Below are 17,011 nucleotides of genomic sequence, written 5' to 3'. Positions count from 1 at the left end.
CATGCTGAGAAGAGGACCACAAAGAGAACAACGCGAGAATGCACAATTGGCTCCAACTCTCGCGCATGCGTACTGCACACAATACACATTGTTGACAGCCTAGCTTTGACCAACGTAGTTTGTGTGTGTAGCCTCAAAGCTTGAACGTAATTAACTATATTTGTTTTTCTTCAAGTGAAATAAGTCTGCCATCTTATATTGCACTATGTTACAGTTCTTGGTGAGTCAAATCTACTTTTGTAATTATTTGACAATTTACGTGAGTTAAAACGATGGCTAGCATATACTGTTACCTTCAGCTCAGCAGTGTTACTTGGTCAGTAGTACAGTACTTAACTTTTAAAATCTTCGAAAATCTAGCATGAATATGAGCCCGAATGCTGCTGGACGCCTTTAAAATTGATGTGGCAATCTTTCAGGCTGGATTCACCTTGGGTAATGTGGTGGGGATATACCTGGCGCAGACCTACGACGTAAGTTGACACGTATTACCTCCACCAAGTCCACAATGCAATTTTCATTGTGTTGGCTATTTTGATTAGCGTTGCGCTGGGTTTTGTCTTCAAGGTACCAAACATAGCCAAAAAAATCGAAGCGTTCAAGAAAGACGTGGAGGCCAAGAAGAAGCCACCTGAGTGACCAACGTGTGTTTCCACCAAGACTATGCACTCTGCAGAACATCTATTTATTTCACAGGGTTGTGCAACAAGGTTACATTTGATATAATTCAAATGCATGTACGGGGAATAATGACAGTGCCTGAAACATTTGTTTCACAGAAATGTTACATTATATTTCTACTAGATGATTGGATTTAAAATGTACTCATTTTGGTTTTGTTATTGCAGTGTGTTACACGTTTGGCACATATATTCTAATTGACATGAATTTGAACATACTCAGCTTCCAATAAAGTGGCTGATCATTACTTTAAATTGTCTTGTGATTTAACAAAATGTATATATACATCAATACATGCACAAATACTTGACTGGATTATAATCAGTTCCATCGAAAGGAAATTACTTGATCTTTTTTTCCCGTTTCGCCGTCTTATTTCTCTTGTCCTTGGACCAGCCATACCCTCTTAACTCCAAGCAGTTGGCCGCATTGTGTGCAATGTAGTACACGTTCTGCATGGCTGCCGCACTGAGAATGTCTGCATCTTCTTTGGCTGCTTTGTCCCCATTGGACCTCCTCTTGGCTGCATTTGGAGGGCCAGTCTTTTTGGTGGGTTTGGAGCTGTGTGATCTTGATTTTGTGGTCTTGATGGCCTTGGGAAAATTAGTGTCACCATTTGAGATGAGTGATTTTTTAATTTATTTTTTAAGCCTTACCATAAGAGCGAGATGAGGTCCACAATCAGCCCATCTGTTAAATTATTCATACAAATCAGCTTTGAAATTTTCACAAAAATCCAAATCTTTACAAAAAACATCTTAATTTCTCATGAAAGCAGAGAAATGTTACAAAATACAGCTTACCAGTTCTTAGCGGTTGATAAGCCAACAAAGGATTTCGACTGGCTCCTTGTTTATGTCCTGCTGACATGGTAACAGAACACCCTGAAGTGTTCAATGAAAAGGTAGACCTTTCCCACAACCCATAGAAAAGACTCGGCGCCAAAATGTCACAAAAGAATTGAAGATGTAAATGAAAGCCAGCAAGGTACCTAGCTTGTTTATTTCAAATCTTTTAAGACAAATTCTTTGGTAACTCCCCGATTCAAGAAGCCCTTGGAGTCACACTGTGAGCAAGCAAATACAATCAAGATCATGTCAAATATGTGAAAAGCATGCAGACAATTGGAGCTCCCTATCAAATACATCAACGTAAGTGCAGAGTCACTTTGGGTACAAGGCATCCAATATGGAGCCAAGAGAGATTCCTAAAAACAGCCACAGCATGCATAGCAAAAGTGGAGGTTACCGTGGTAACACGGCAGCATGGTGATGTGCCCTTCAAGGATTTGCCATGGAATTACATTTAAATAATGCAGCGCAATGTGAATTTCTCTATCCAGAAACACATACTGTTGTCAGGACACAAGGCTTTTGTTTGTAAACAATAGTTTGTGCATACATTTTTTTTCCATACCCATGAGTGCACAGACGGCTATTGAAACAATGAAAGAATGAGCTCATGATGCATAAGAGTCAGAAGCACTTTGGCGAAGGCTACTGAGTGGACACGAGGTTGACGATCATGCGGATGATGCGGGAGCCACGGGGGCAGCTGCACAGGTCCATGCTGGGATTGCGGATTTTGTCTTCCAGCAGGCGGTCCAGCTCCCAGCGCAGCTCCTTAACCAGCTCAGCCACCTGTAGTGAGTTTTTTTATTTTTATTACCTTGAGTACATACAACCTAATATTAAATGAGCTGAGCTTTACTGTTGGTGCAAGTAAACCTCCTTGGGTGCTGACCTGGTGAGAATCAGCAGCGAATCTAATCCATCCGTCGTCGAGGGAAATGACAAACTGGCCCTGGTGCACGTCCACGTTGACCTCGCCGCCTCCAAAGAGCACCAAAGCGTAAACGGATACCATGCTGCAGTCCCGGATGAAGATCCGACTGGTTTTCACCTTCTCCAGGTACACCAGGTAGGGGCTGGAGTACTTGCGGACCTTTAGCGCAGAGGAGAACACGCTGGGTCGGTGCGTACAATCCTTTTTCAGTTCATCGTCCTACTCACGTTGTAGTTGACGGACGAGGGGTGAACGTGGACGCAGCCATCGGTCTTTGTCAGGAAACGCAGCTCGTTGGCCTTGGGGAGCATCTTCACGGCTCCTTTGACGCTCATCTTGTATACACCCTGAGGGGCTTGGACCTGAAGACCAAACGGAGGTTGTCAAGTGTTACAACCATTTCAAATGGTTTCATTGCAGTTTGTCTGTAAACTCGTCTTCATACACATCTGAACTTTTTTTTAACCTCATCTAAAAATTATCTGGCTTATGTGTCTATTCCCTTTGCCCACCTGTCCATTAAAGTACAGTGGTACCTCGGAGTTTGAACATAATTGGTTCCCAAATTGTTCAACCTCCGAAACATTTTTTCCCATAGGAAATAATGTAAATGCAATTAATTTGTTCCCAAGCTCCAAAAACAGAAAATTCCTATTTATGTTTTTTTACATGTGCACCCTGTACAGTATTTAAACAATAAAAAAAATACCTTACCTTTTTTGTTGTGGTGTGACGGCATCAGTGGATGATAAATGCTATGTTAATGCTAGCTTTCAGTGCTGAGTTTGTGTATTTTACATTAGGCATATTGTTAGACTACTAAGCGGTCCTTGCGTGCGTTGTTTAATGTCAGGCACGTTGTTGAACAGCTAAGGGGGGTCCTCGTGCCAGTATTTACAGAAGTAGTCACGGTAGTTACAACGGCGTGATAATTCCTAATTCCACTGTGGTACGTAGTAGTGATGGCAAAATGAAGCTTCATGAAGCACTTGTAATATTTTTTGACTCCCCTAGATGGTGTTCTTGATTTAAATATAAAGGCTAGTGCAAAGGAAATTGATTACATTTCCACTGCATCTTTCAACCAAGAGTGGCATCTAGAGGAGTCAAAAAATATTACAAGTGCTTCATGAAGCTTCATTTTGCCATCACTAGTACGTAGCACTGTATGTTTTTCCTTGCTGCCACTGGCACTGTTGTCTTTCTTTGGGCCAATGGCGAAGAAAATTGTCGTGGAAAAATCAAAATGCACTCCCGAGTATGGAGCACTTTCTGTAATATTCACAATCTGACTGGAAATGAGCAGTGCATCGTCTCAACTACCGCAACGTGAGCAGTCGATATTGCTCAGCTTCACCCAGCTACCCGTTTTCAAGGTACGTTCGGTTTAGCTTGCTTTGTTTGGGTGTTCAAACTCCGAGGCATTTTTTACTCCGATTTTTTGGTTGAAGTTTGTACGAGTTCCGAGACGTTCAAACTCCGAGGTTCACTGTAACACTAAATACGTTTTAAACCTTTAATTCATATTTTCATAATTCTGCTGAGGAAACATTGATTGAAAGCTAGATGGATGAAACCTTTGTCACGGCCTGAATAATTTTTACTTGCACTAAATTTATTTCAATCCAACTCTAGACTACCGTGAGATGACACTGCACTGGTGGTCTTCATTCAAGGCAAAACACTACCGCTTTTGTCCATATGGTGCCGCTATAATCAACGAAAACTGAATGCTGCTAAGCCTTGCTTTCAAGGATTTTTTTTCATTTTTGTGAATGAGGAACCAAGTACCTGCACCACATTAGGATAGAGGGCAGCACACAGCATGGCAGACATGAGATGGATGTTGTCCGCATTCAGGTTTGCCTAGAACAGAGCAAATTATTTTTTTGCTTTAATTAAAAAACTCAGCCTTAAAAAGTGTGGATGTAAACATATTGGTAAATGTGATACCTCGGGGCCAGTAGCCTCAAGAATCCCATCAGAGCCTCTGGAGCCAAGTCGCTCAATCACCCTTGACCTTAGTCCCTCTTTGATGAAACCGATGTCAGACAGCAGCTCGGCAAACTGCCGCTTGAGACAAGCGATTTCCTGCAGAACTCGCACCGACAGGAAGTTCTCCCGGCAATATCGGGGGCCGGATTGGTTGGCTGCCTTTTCAGCGCTGCACCAACCCTAAAAGCAAAAGAACAAAAATAGAAGACTACATCTAAAATCCAAGTCAGCACCGATTCTACTCTGTGGATTTCCACCTTGTATGCCTGGAGCAGGGCCAGATGGTCACTACTGACTACCGCAAAGGCCAGTTTCTTCTCGTTGGCCTCCTCACGCTTGTCCCATGGAGACACCTTGAGGACAGACAGCAAAGCAAGCATTACATGCATGGCAGTGACCCTCAAATCAACATTCATGACGTCACCTAGTTGCACATTTATCCGTAGAATAAACCATCCACACACATTTTTCCATGTGCCTTCTAAACACTTCTTACAAAAGGCGATTTGAAGGCGAGACTGGCAGCGATGGTGAGCGCTGGGTCCAGGCAGCGGAAGATGGCGCCAAACAGCATGAGTTTGCCGACGCGCACGTCGACGGGCAGGGAGGCCAGATGGTAGCCCAACGGGGTGAGCTTCTCCTCGGCCGTCAGGGCTCCCAGGTTCTGCAGGCGCTGCTGGGCCGCGTCCAAGCTGCCCGTGGCTGGTGGCTCGATGAGGCGGCAGAAGACTGACTCCAGCGTTTGCTCGGCAAACACGTCCAGGATCTTGATGCTGTCAGAAGCATCAAAAATATAAATATTCAAAATATTTAGGAAAACACATTTAAGCAAAATTATAGATGTGGACATATTTGTTGCTATCCTTCTGTTAATGAAAGAAAAGCCCTCAGTGGTCATAGAAATAACTTGAATGAGTCTCAGTCTTTATCTTGAACCTGCTTGTCTATAATTTTCTTTCTACCCGCTCCTTTGCTTCATCTGGTCCATGTACAGTGTAGTAACCACCATGTCACCAAACAGCACAGTGACGATAATACATTGGATACAATTGGATGAAAATTTACCAATGAAAATCAAATTGTGCTTTTGGAATGTGGTGCAAGATGATTATTTTAAAAACCAAAACTCATGAAGCAGGCCTTGACAAAAAATGATGGCATTGAAAATAATTTGACATGTTCAACCGTGATGTGCCCTCAACAATCAGCATCACTTTACCTTCAAAAATGTAATTAGTCAGTCAGCCCATTTAAAGTGTGACAAGTTGTCACTGTGGTGTTTGGTGTCATGGTGTGTACCACACTAAACATGGACCAGAGGAAGTGAAGGAGAGTTGTCTCACGAGTTTAGAAAGACAATTATAGACAAGCGTGTTAAATATAAAGGCTCTGTGGGTATCTGACAATAACACTGGAAATTTGAAAATATTTCTTTACTTAGCTATTCTCAAAAAATCTCTAGTGGGTGTTGTCAAGTATTGTCATGTTTGTATTTCTGTGTTGGACTGTTTGCCATTCAATTATTGATTAAAAGTTAACCATGGCTATAAAGTACCTTCATTGCACCTAATTTGTATTTTCGGCTGTTTCTTCAGATTTTATGGTGGGCCTGGAGCGCGTGACTGCGCTTCTCCCTTTAAACCCAGGAGAGCGGATATGTCATTTTAGCAATTCTTCGTCTCTTAGCCGATTAAATGAATCAGAATATGCACGAGAGGGTGACGTGGGCCTCGTCGCATGTCCTGGAATTTTATTCGAGCGTTTATGGTTGATGCAGATTCGCGGGAGTAATGAAATAAATGACGCGATTGACGACGCCGCGGGAGGAATTCGAATCAGTGTAAGGAGTCGACAGTGACATATTGTTAAGAAATGTTTGTTGACAATGAGGATGTTGAAAATTTTGACGGTTTTGTAACGGAATGGACGACGAATAATTACCACTCGATCCCGAGGTTATTACGACTGTGTTCCAGTTTTTAAGGTAAATATATTTGGAGTTATATACATGCGACATTGATTTGTTAATTAAAATATATATATATATATATATATATATATATATATATATATATATATATATATATATATTGAAGGTTTATAATAATAAACTCGGGTTTGTGTGAACACCACAGGTGTAAGCTCTGAAATGTTTTGGGGAATTATGTTTCTATCTAGTTCAGGAGATGAGATATCAATTATTTTTAATATTGTTAAATTGCCAGGAAAACTTCAGGTTTTCGGTGGGGTGACCTTAGGTTTTAGAGGCATGTTTTGCCAGGAGCTTTAGGCCCTAATGGGTTAAAGTGTGATGCTTGTCCCATAGTATGAAAATGCACTTTAGTGGGGTTATCTATCAATAATGTGCATCCCCGGCCTGTCTACAATCCAACCAGGTATGAAAAAAGTCCGTCCGCGACTTCTTTAGCTTTCTCCTCCTTTCTAAAATGTGTGCTTCAAACGGGCAGATTACATTTCTGTGACTTAGTGACGTCAAAAAGACACGGAAGTGCACTCGACCCAGCCCCCTCGGGTTAGTGGCACCACCTCTGGTAAAGGTTTGTCATGCCCACTGAAATTCGAGAAGCTGGCTGCTCCTGCTCGCAAATACTCCGTGGAGAGGGGAAACAATGATCAGGAAAAATTGGTTGCTTCCTTCGTCCCAAGTCTTTGAGAAGACAGTGGATTAATTTTATTTTTGAAGGACGTGTACCGACATCATTTCTCAAAGGACTGTTTTGTTAGTGAAAGCCTGTTCAGAGCTGGTTTTGCAATACGTTTAAACATAATGGATCGGTCCCAACAGTGTGACACGACTGCAAACGGGAAAGATGTAATTTTAACATTTTTGATTTAGTCTTCCTTCCTATCCTTTCTAATAAGAGATGTGCACCTTCTACCATATTACTGGTGTATTTTTAGTGCCTAAAGTGGGAGCTACATTTGTCGTGTGGAGGTTGTTTGGTTACAAGAGGTCAGAGATGATAAAGCAGACGGTGGTTGGATAATATGAAGCGGTTGCGTATTGTTTTGTCAAGATACAATCCGCGGTGGTTAATTTGCCGTGACTGGCAACTCGCCACCTAGTTGACATTGACTTTGTGATGCTAACCGGCCGCTAAGTGGTCTCGACGAGACGGCTTGCACATTGTTGTTATTTATAACTGCTTGTAAATGTCTGGAAGCATTCACGGCAAATCGGACACATTCACGGCAAAATAACGTTCGTGGGAGATTTGTTGGTTGCGGAAAAATAACCATTGCCTAAACAATCACAAACTAACGCTACAACGTAGTCTCTGTAGTAACGTAATGCTACTTTTTCTTATGGTAAAACGTTATGCCACTTTTCCACATATTAAAATAGCTCTCAAATGTGTAAAAGACATGTCTGTATTTTTATTTTATTTTGTTCCCATGGCCAGTCGTTTCCATTCACAACATTAGCACATGGCTACCATGACCAAAATCACTGCCTCTTCAAAAGAGAAGGGTATGGGCCTAGGCGTGGCCTGGTGCAGCTATTTACATAAAAATGACACACCCCTAAAACAGGCTGTTTTGAACGAAGCGTTTTTTGGCTCATTTAGGGACAGCAAAAATATTAGATCCAAAGTCAATTTTGACGAATGCATATCGCAGACATGTCTTTTACACATTTGAGAACTATTTTAGTATGTTGAAAAGTTGAATAATATGAGACCTTTAAGGATGCTTGGAAATCTATTGGCAGACAAGGAATAGGTATATTTTGCCTTGGTTTGACATTTCATTTTGGTCAGACAGTGTACTTCTGGTACACATCAGAGTGAAACAGATCGATATACCGGAGGCAAAGCTGCTCCAGAGGAACTCTCTGGATCTCAGGAAGCTGTTGCTCAGCCAGCTGGTGTTGGAAGCAGTGGCTGGTGAAGAGGTGGAAGCACACCCCAGAGGCCACGCGGCCTGCCCTGCCCTTTCTCTGAACCGCATTGGCCCGTGACACCCACGAATCTTCCAGGCTCTCCATACTTTTGGACGCGTCGTACCTGAAAAGGGCACCGGCACCATTACAACATCACTGGCCTCTGGCGTTTAACTTTGAAAGGGAAAAAGTCACCTTTTCTCCTTCATCTTGCCGCAGTCGATAACGTACACCACGTCGTCGATGGTGACAGAGGTCTCTGCGATGTTGGTGGAGATGATGATCTTTGTTACACCTTCTGGCGGGCGACTGAAGACGGCCTGCTGCTCCTCATTGGACAGAGTTGAGTGGAGCGGGTACACCACACATCTGATGGTGGTCACACACTAGGTTCTCATTAATGATCACAAGTCTTTTTGACTTGCTGCTTCTCCAAGTGGAGGACATTTGAAGTCAAAATTTCACCCACACCTTTCAAACTAATTAAATGCAACCACCCCTGTTTGTCTAGCAGTGAAAAGTCGCACTATCAAGACAATGATTTCTTTCAAATTGTTTAAGCCTTAAAACTCACCAAAACACATTCAATCTTTTTATATTTTGTATGTTTAACAGAAAAATCTACAGTATAGCGGAACGGCAGAAGGCGAACCATGACATAGTGTGTGATTATTTTGTTAGCTGTAGACTATAACCATCAACACTATAAAATACAAATAAATAATCCTGGTCTGTGTGAAAATATGACATTGCCCTTTTGTGACTCTCACCTGTCTTTGCGCCTGTTGTTGAACTTCCTGTTTGACTGCAGTTGCTCAAACAGCATCTTGATCTCAGCAAGGCCGGGAAGAAACACAAGCACTGCACCTGAACCATCAAAAGGAAATATATATTTCCTGTGTTAAGTGTTCAAACCATAATTATTCCACAAACTATCCTAAAATAGTTTGATTTCATTTTGAACTTATCTTGCAACATTACCGTTTATCTATCCAGATAAATGCACTTGTCAGTGTGCATGTACAGTATATGCAACAAAGACTGTTGTAAATATTTACAACTTGTCAAACAAAGGGAATCTTGCCTGGGGGGTAACTGTGATTTCCATCCACAATCCACTCCAACAGACTTTCTATGAGGTCCATGTTGATCTTGTCCAGGTCCATCGCAGCAATGGTTTTCAGCACAGATGCTTTGCAATCTGCACGGGCAGCAAAACAATTAGTTGGGCCGTGTCGTCGTTTCAATATCAATGACGCTTGTTCCTCAGTGCACCTTTGAATCGAACCGTGAGCTCCTGCAGGCTGAGCTGCTGATCGGGCACAGAGTCCTTGACAAAGTCTTTCTTAGTGAAAGACATGAAGTTCCACATGTCGTCCCCCAATGTGTCGACAATGTCCTTTGGCTCTCCTCTTCCTCCATGCCTTCTGACAGAGGAGGAGTTATCTCTCCGCGAACGCATGTAAGGGCTCCCGTCCTCTATTACGTAGCTGAAACACCAACCGAGATTTTTGCAAGATTTCAACTTTCAAATATTTAAAATTATTTTATGAGGCACTAACCGGGTTAAAGAGATGGCATCCTCAAGGAAAAACTGAGTCACAGGGAAAGTGCGACCTGGACAAATTTATAGACATTTCAGAGGAAACCATACAAAGACAGTATTTTGTTTTTGTTTGTTTTACCGGGTATGTGTACAGTTGTACAGTTGTAGAAATATTCAGAGAAAAGGTTGGCATTCAGTGTGGCGCTCATGAGGATAATCTTCAAGTCATGTCTCTGAAGAATCAGGTCTTTCAGGACCAAAAGGAGGAAGTCGCTGGTAAGAGCAGAACCTTTTTTCAGTAACAAATATTAAATGCTATAAAAAGTAGATTTTTTTCTAGAAGTGAAGAGCATTAAAAAGCACCAAAAATCACGATCTTCCTCTTTCTTTTCTTTCTTTCTTTCCTTTACTTTACTTTACTTTACTTACCATTTCATTTACACACACACATCACCCTGCCCTAAGTGAGCGTCTGTTTTCAGGGCAATCCCAAGAAGGAACTGACCTCTCCTCCGTGCGCTCGTGCACCTCATCCACAATGACGTGGGTGACATCTTCAAGGTCCACGTCGCCCTCCAGTCTTCTCAGCAACACTCCTGTAGTGCAGTAAAGCAGCCTGGTGGCAGATGACTAAAAGCAGTGGGGTGGGGGGGGACAAGGAAGGGTTTAAATAATCGTGAAATAATACAAGCTGGACATTTTTTTCCCTTTCTGCCTGGAGGGTATGCTTCAAATATGTCTGTGTCTACGCACCCTGACACTCTCCAGGCGGATCTGGTAGCCCACGGAGTTGCCAAGACTCTCTGCGCGCTCCTGCGCCACTCGCTGAGCCACTGAGATGGCAGAGATGCGGCGCGGCTGAGTGCAGATGATGTTGGCCACCTTGTTTGCCGGACCACTCAGAGAAGCATCCAGAATGAACTGGGGGATCTGAGTTGTCTTACCGCACCTTAAGGGAAGATGAAAATACTTTAATTATGGCTCTACTGACGAGTCTAATTTAGAGGTGGGCAACATGTGGGCTTGAAAAGTAGCATGTGGCCACCAGGCTAAATTTTAGCCACTTCTGCTTTAAGTGGATAAATTGAGTTCCTCACCCAGTCATACCGCTGACAACCAACACTTGACATCCGTCCAACAGATCCAAAATGTTTTCTCTTTCGTTCCAAGCCGGCAGCTTTGTCCTCTGCTCCAGCATTGACCTGAAGCGTCTGGAGGACTATAGAGTAATAGAAAGAGTCATTAACGTACAAACGCAGTTGAATGTTTTTTGTTTTTTTTGGTCCTCATCTCGATACCTGTTTCCTGTCAAAGTCTCTGCACAGTTTGCCGTTCTCCTGCAGTAAATTGGAATTACTTGTCAACCTCTTCTTCAGGTTGACAGAGCTGATGTTCTCGACGGGGACGGCGGAGACCTCTTCGTCGTCTTCCGGCCCCTCTGCCTCTCCAGTCCCTTTACACAAAAATACCAAAGACATGGTGGAATTTGGGTATTAATTTACTGTGGTGATGTCCATACCGAGGTTATTATAATGAACAAAAACTAAAAAAATAACTAAAAGTAATTGACATTTTTGTTCACAAAATAAATAAATGCATACAAGTTTAAAAAAATATATAACTATATATATTTTACATTTATAAAACTAATACAAACTTATAATTATCGCAAAAATTTCCTTTGTTTTCGTCTAATATCATACATAAGTTGTCAGGGTTCGCTTTAAAGTTGTATTTATTTCAATATTGCTGTACATCCGTACAGCAGAAGAAACGTAAAATAGTAATTTGAAAATTGCAGGTTACTTTCTAACAATATGTTGTGGCTTTATTTATTTTTTTCTTGCACTCAACAAACAGTCTATATATTAAAACCAATAAAACCTAAAAGTACAAAACTGTATTATTTTTGTCCACCTCGTGTTCTCCAGTTCTGTATGACAGTGAATGACAGCATAGAGTTGGCTGGCTGCTAAACGATGGATGAGCTGATGATGGTTAGCATGTTGAGTGGTGGATGGATTAACAATTATTTTAAATAGTGGTGGTAGGCTATAATTAAATTAACTCACAGTAACACTATTCTACAGATTCATTCATCACTATAGTCAATTCCTCCCAAATCTCTCAAATCATTTATATTTTTTTCTTAAGTAAAAAGTCATCAAATCAATGTGAAGTCTAATTAAGTGACTCCAGATAGAATAGTGTCCTCACGTTCTACTGGAGGTGTGGTCCTTCTGCTGGGACAGATGCTTTCCTCCAAAGCCTTGCTGGTCCCAATCTTGCGCTTTGCTGAAGCAGCCGAGGCCGGAGGAACCACAACGGGCGGCGGCTTGCTGTATTTGTGATGCGTGACATCCAGCAGCTCCTTTATGGTGGTCTCGTCCTCGCACATGTTGACCAGAGTGTAAACCACGGGTTCTTTGTTGCGGGCGGCCTTCAGTGCCTCCCCGAACAGCCTTTCGGTCACGCTGAGCCTCCCGGCGGCGCCGACCGACTCGTCGTTGGTGCTGAAGGCCACAACCGGCGCTTGAGAAGGGTAGCGGTTTCCTTTGGCGAAACGGATTTCCAGTTCATACTCCAGAGGAGAATAGCTGCTGATCCCAGCCTGAGCTGGCCCCTGTTGGTCTGATAAACCTTTATCAGGAGCTTGGTGCTTGAACTTGCATTTGCTGCCATACCTGCAGCCGCTCCCTTTTAAGTAGAACTGGCAGAGTCTTTTTGAAGACTTGACAGCGTTGTGATTTGCGCTGTACTTTTTCTCGATGTTGTCGGTGAGGAATAGCGCATCCAAGGTTATTACCCACACAGAATTGGTGATGCGCTCCTGGAAGCGGTCGCCGTAAATGGCAGCCAGCGCCAGGGCTTCCTCCTGCCTCTGGGTCAGGCACTCGTCCATGGGCATGAGGGAGAGGTCCGCGCTGGATACATCTTCCTGTCTAAAGCGCTCGCTGTAAACCTGGTGAAGAAGCTGCTCCAGTGTTGCGCCAAATTCTCCTCCACTGGACTCCAATGCCTGCTTGCTGCGCTCCCGGTCAAAGCCATACCTAGACCAAACAAAAAGGTTAAAGGGTAAACATACAGTTTACCCTGGGGGATATGTTCCAGAACCACCAGCGCAAAGTTAGTATAGTTAACGAAAACTAACCGAATGGCTAAAACTAGAATTGAAAAAAACATTTCCGTCAATGAAATAAAATGCAGTATAATTAGTGACTTTAAAAAATAATAATAATCTTGCATTCAACAAGCATTCCATATATTAAAAAAAATAATAATAATAATATACTGTCTAATACAAATAAAATCTAAAAAAATATATGTTTTTGAATAAAATAACAAATTTGCTCTAAAACTAATTAAAAGTAACTGAAAAAAAAAAGTCAAAATTAAATTAAAATGCACGATGATGAAAAGTCCCACACAAAATAAAACAAAAACAAATGATAATTTAAAATCCCACTATAAAGTGCTGGACAATTAATCAGACTCAAATCGACATCGCAAAGGAGTAGTAGGCAATTTTCAACTCGCTAAAGCTACAATAAAAAATAAAAATAAAATAAAAAATAAATAAATAAAAACTCTTCTTTATGCCAGTCGGACGTTTTTATTTTTTATATGTATGTACCGGTATAGTTTATCTAATGGTGCAATTATTAATCAATTAATTGTAATAGATTTTCAAATGAGCTGACAATTATTTTCACATTACAATAATCATTTGGAGAGCTTGTTTTTTTATAAACAGTAAATATTCTCAGATTTCGTTGTCTTCTATGAAACCAGATTTTTGTGTTTTTTCACAGAAAGACATTAGCAAACATCTGCTTTTACTTTGGAAAGCAATGTTCAACATATTTGCCTATTTTCTGACAGATTTTAAGGTCCAAACCAGTAACTGCATCATAATCAACATTTGTCAATTTTCTAATCAGTCTCACCTGCAGAGTTTGCCGATAGCGAACAAGGAGATGGCAGGTTCAACTGGGGGACGTTCGTTGTCAGACTCATATTCTCTCGGGCTCTCTGCTCTCTCCGCGGGCTCGTCGGTGGTGGTCCAAAACTGGTCTTCCTCACGGTGATCCAGCTCATCGTGTTCCTCTTCTACCTCGTTTAGGTCATCGAAACCGTTGTCACTAAGGACATAAAGATCAATGGATTTCAAGTGTTTTAGAGCTTCTGGTTTTGTTAACCATTTGTCTTACTCGTCATGCTCGTCCAAGTCGCGCGTCCGCAGATCCCACAGCAGCTCCTTGAGGAGTTCTTGGTTCTTGTCGGTCATTAAAATCTTCTGCAAAGGCATGCTGCTCACGACGGGCCTGCCGCTGTCACTCGCCTTGGTGTGGGTCGGCTTCTTCGCCAGGGATTTCGGGAGAACAAAGTCACTTCGGTTGTATCTGTCTTGAGAGCTACCTCCACGTCCGGGATTGCCACACCTGCCACTGCTGACATGGCTGCCGACTCTTTGTGCTTTGGAGAGTCTGGAGGGGAAATCCAGATTTAGCACAGAATAAATCTATTTTCACACTGAAGGTTTGTACCTGCTGGATGGGCGGGGTTGAAAATCAAGGGTGAAATCATCATCGTCATCATCCCAGTGTAATTTTCCTCCTTTTTTACATCCTCCTGCTCCTCCCCCACCTCCACCTCCACCTCCACCTCCTCTTGGCTTGTTAAATTTCCCTCCTCCTCTGTTGGGCTTCCCACCTCTTCTCCTTGCACTCATTTTTCTGTCGACAAAACCAGCAACAAGTTCAACTCGCAGCACAAAATATTAAGAATACCTTTACAGCCTTTCACCCTGAAACAGAATGACTTTTCTTAGTAACCTTAACAAAAATGGTGTACAATGAAACTGTGCCATGTCAAATTTGAGATTTGAATTTGAGATTTATCAATGTGTGTGTTGTTACATCAGCCAAACTCGGGTCAATTAGTGGAGCCCAGGTTTCAACGCCTTTAGCTGTAATGCTGCTCACCAACAGACGTCAGCCCCAAGTATAAATGCTTTTAAATGAAGGTTAAAAATGCCACCTTTTCCCCACAGTACTTTTAATTACAGCCTTTAAAGGATTTTTAAAATCAATTGCACTATATTGTCTTTTAGTTGATTTATTTCCTTTGCTTAAATGTCTTTCAAGCTTTAGTTTGTAAATGTGTTAAAGTGTTGTTGATGCATGTTCTCTTAGTAATTTTAATAAGGTACATTTGCTCTCTGCTTAGCGATTATCTTCAGTTGTTCTGTTTTTAAATGCTTGTAGGTGTTGTGCTTTGGTTGTGTGAAGCATAACGAGTTGCTTTGTGTATGAAATGTTATATAAAGTTACACTGCCTTTCCAAAATCAAGGTAAACAGTGGTAATATTGGGTGGGAAAATGGGAATCCTGAAAATTTACATGCCTTGAATATGTGCTTTCTTTAAATTGAACAGTGAATATTAGTTTCATTTCTAGTTAAAAACAAAACATTATTTACACTTAAAATTGGATAAATCACCTAAAAAGAAATGGTCCTTGTTTGTAGAAATTTTTCATTTGTTTCAAACCTATTTTCCAAGTGAATATTCTATTTTTATTTTAGGCGGAGACTTGTTTTCACAAGTAAGACGAGTTTGACAAAAAAAATTATCTTTAACCTGGTTTACTGTTAGCATTCAGCAGCACATTTTGCTTCCTTTTTGGCCTTACTCTTCCCATATCAATTAAAAAAATCTGCCAATGTGCATGCTAAAATTCATTTTAACCTATTTTCTGAAATTGTTAAAATAGGAATTAAGATATGCTATCATAATTTGATATGGACAATTATTATGAGGATATTTTGAGCCTCTTTGTTGCAGTCCACCTCTAAATATCGCTGTTTCATGAAAAATGTATGTGATAAAGACACATATTTGATTGCATTGTTATTGTCATTTGATGATCACGCCACACTTAAGATTATTGTGAAGTTAACGTAGCGAATATTTGAAAGACTACAAAGTAACGTGTTTAGTAACAACTCTTACCAAGTCGATACCATAAAAATATTTATCTTTGTTAATTTGACCAAAACATTTATGGATAATAAAACTGCTATTGTTTGTCGTAACACAAATTAATTTATTGCTTGTGTTTGTTAAAACAGAACAAAACGAATGCATTGTTGTCACAGTAAAGTCAAATCGTTTAAGTTTCGTTTTCACTTACCTTCAATCGAAATTCCGTAATCAGATGGTAGATATCCAGTAACGTGAGTAGCGACAAAGGCAAATTGTGTACATGCAGTAGCAGCATCTAGTGCGGAGTGGCACATAGCTGTGGGCCGCCGTGTTGTGCCACTTGGGTTCGGTGCGCGACAGTGCGAGCGATGAGATGGTGGCCACTGACACACTGCCTTCCCCAAGGCGAAAATTATGCAACTGAACGTGCGACGCAACTACCCAACCCGGGCGATGTGACCACTTATGTACACGCCTGGCTGACTATCAATGTGATGTGTTGTGGAGCTCTCGGGGACACACAAAAGCAAACAAACAAGCAAAACAACTTATGACGCGTCACATAACGCAGCTGTGTATTATTTATTTACGACGATAGAGCGCCTACTAACGTTAGCTAAAATGCTAACCGGCCGGCTCTTAAAGAAATGAGAGCCTTTCTCGCTACTTTGTTACTGGGAAAAGTTGAGGAGATTTGGGTTTGGTCTACGCCTTGAAACCTTAAGCATCGTGTCAAAACTAAATTTAAATGTTATGACAAAAAAAAAAACTTCTAACGGAAAAACGAAATACCACCGTGTGCGGTATCAACCAGGTGTTTGCGGACCGCTGATTGGTCGAAAATCAGAGTTCAAAGTTTTCACTTCCGGTGACGCTTTCGAATCGATAAAAATAAATAAAACGTCAAAAATACACGAGGAAGTAACGATATTGATATCCCATATCTATAAAATAACGTTAAAGTATGATTATAGTAACCTTTAAGAAGATGAGTCATTATGTTGGCGTAACTAAGGAAACTGTTAATGGCATCACACACGAGACAAAACAGTGACCACATTACTTGTCGGGACCATTAGTGATTGATTTTCTGTCCTGTGTCCTGTGCATCACA

General features: G+C 41.4%; 3 protein-coding genes across 3 annotated transcripts; 1 reads left to right on the top strand and 2 right to left on the bottom strand.

Annotated features, from left to right (window-relative positions):
- The first annotated feature begins 55 nt into the window (after positions 1-55).
- On the top strand, positions 56-935 carry stmp1 (short transmembrane mitochondrial protein 1). Its single transcript, XM_086059775.1, has 3 exons — positions 56-220; positions 420-473; positions 568-935. The coding sequence occupies exons 1-3, from the start codon at positions 206-208 to the stop codon at positions 637-639; spliced, it is 141 nt and encodes a 46-aa protein (XP_085915901.1). The 5' UTR covers positions 56-205; the 3' UTR covers positions 640-935.
- smkr1 (small lysine rich protein 1) lies at positions 840-1,551 on the bottom strand. The gene is made up of 2 exons (XM_086059115.1): positions 1,471-1,551; positions 840-1,274 (listed from the first exon to the last, which is right to left on the bottom strand). The coding sequence occupies exons 1-2, from the start codon at positions 1,549-1,551 to the stop codon at positions 1,023-1,025; spliced, it is 333 nt and encodes a 110-aa protein (XP_085915241.1). The 3' UTR covers positions 840-1,022.
- Positions 1,552-1,664: 113 nt separating this feature from the next.
- Positions 1,665-16,727, bottom strand: dhx57 (DEAH (Asp-Glu-Ala-Asp/His) box polypeptide 57). The gene is made up of 23 exons (XM_086058341.1): positions 16,106-16,727; positions 14,459-14,647; positions 14,123-14,398; positions 13,859-14,053; positions 12,129-12,961; positions 11,210-11,364; positions 11,009-11,130; positions 10,665-10,860; positions 10,417-10,541; positions 10,051-10,184; positions 9,928-9,982; positions 9,641-9,855; positions 9,450-9,566; positions 9,136-9,232; positions 8,561-8,734; positions 8,289-8,489; positions 4,958-5,234; positions 4,719-4,814; positions 4,420-4,641; positions 4,258-4,332; positions 2,694-2,828; positions 2,425-2,625; positions 1,665-2,321 (listed from the first exon to the last, which is right to left on the bottom strand). Exons 2-23 carry the CDS (start codon positions 14,641-14,643, stop codon positions 2,178-2,180), a joined length of 4,230 nt encoding a protein of 1,409 aa, XP_085914467.1. The 5' UTR covers positions 14,644-14,647; positions 16,106-16,727; the 3' UTR covers positions 1,665-2,177.
- Between the last annotated feature and the right edge of the window lie 284 nt (positions 16,728-17,011).

Source organism: Leptonotus elevatus, chromosome 17 (genome assembly GCF_054856555.1).
Source record: "Leptonotus elevatus isolate MCC_2025b chromosome 17, RoL_Lele_1.0, whole genome shotgun sequence".
In the NCBI taxonomy this organism is placed as follows: domain Eukaryota; kingdom Metazoa; phylum Chordata; class Actinopteri; order Syngnathiformes; family Syngnathidae; genus Leptonotus; species Leptonotus elevatus.
Note: the sequence above shows the minus strand (reverse complement) of the source record. Positions and strands in the feature narration are given on the sequence as shown.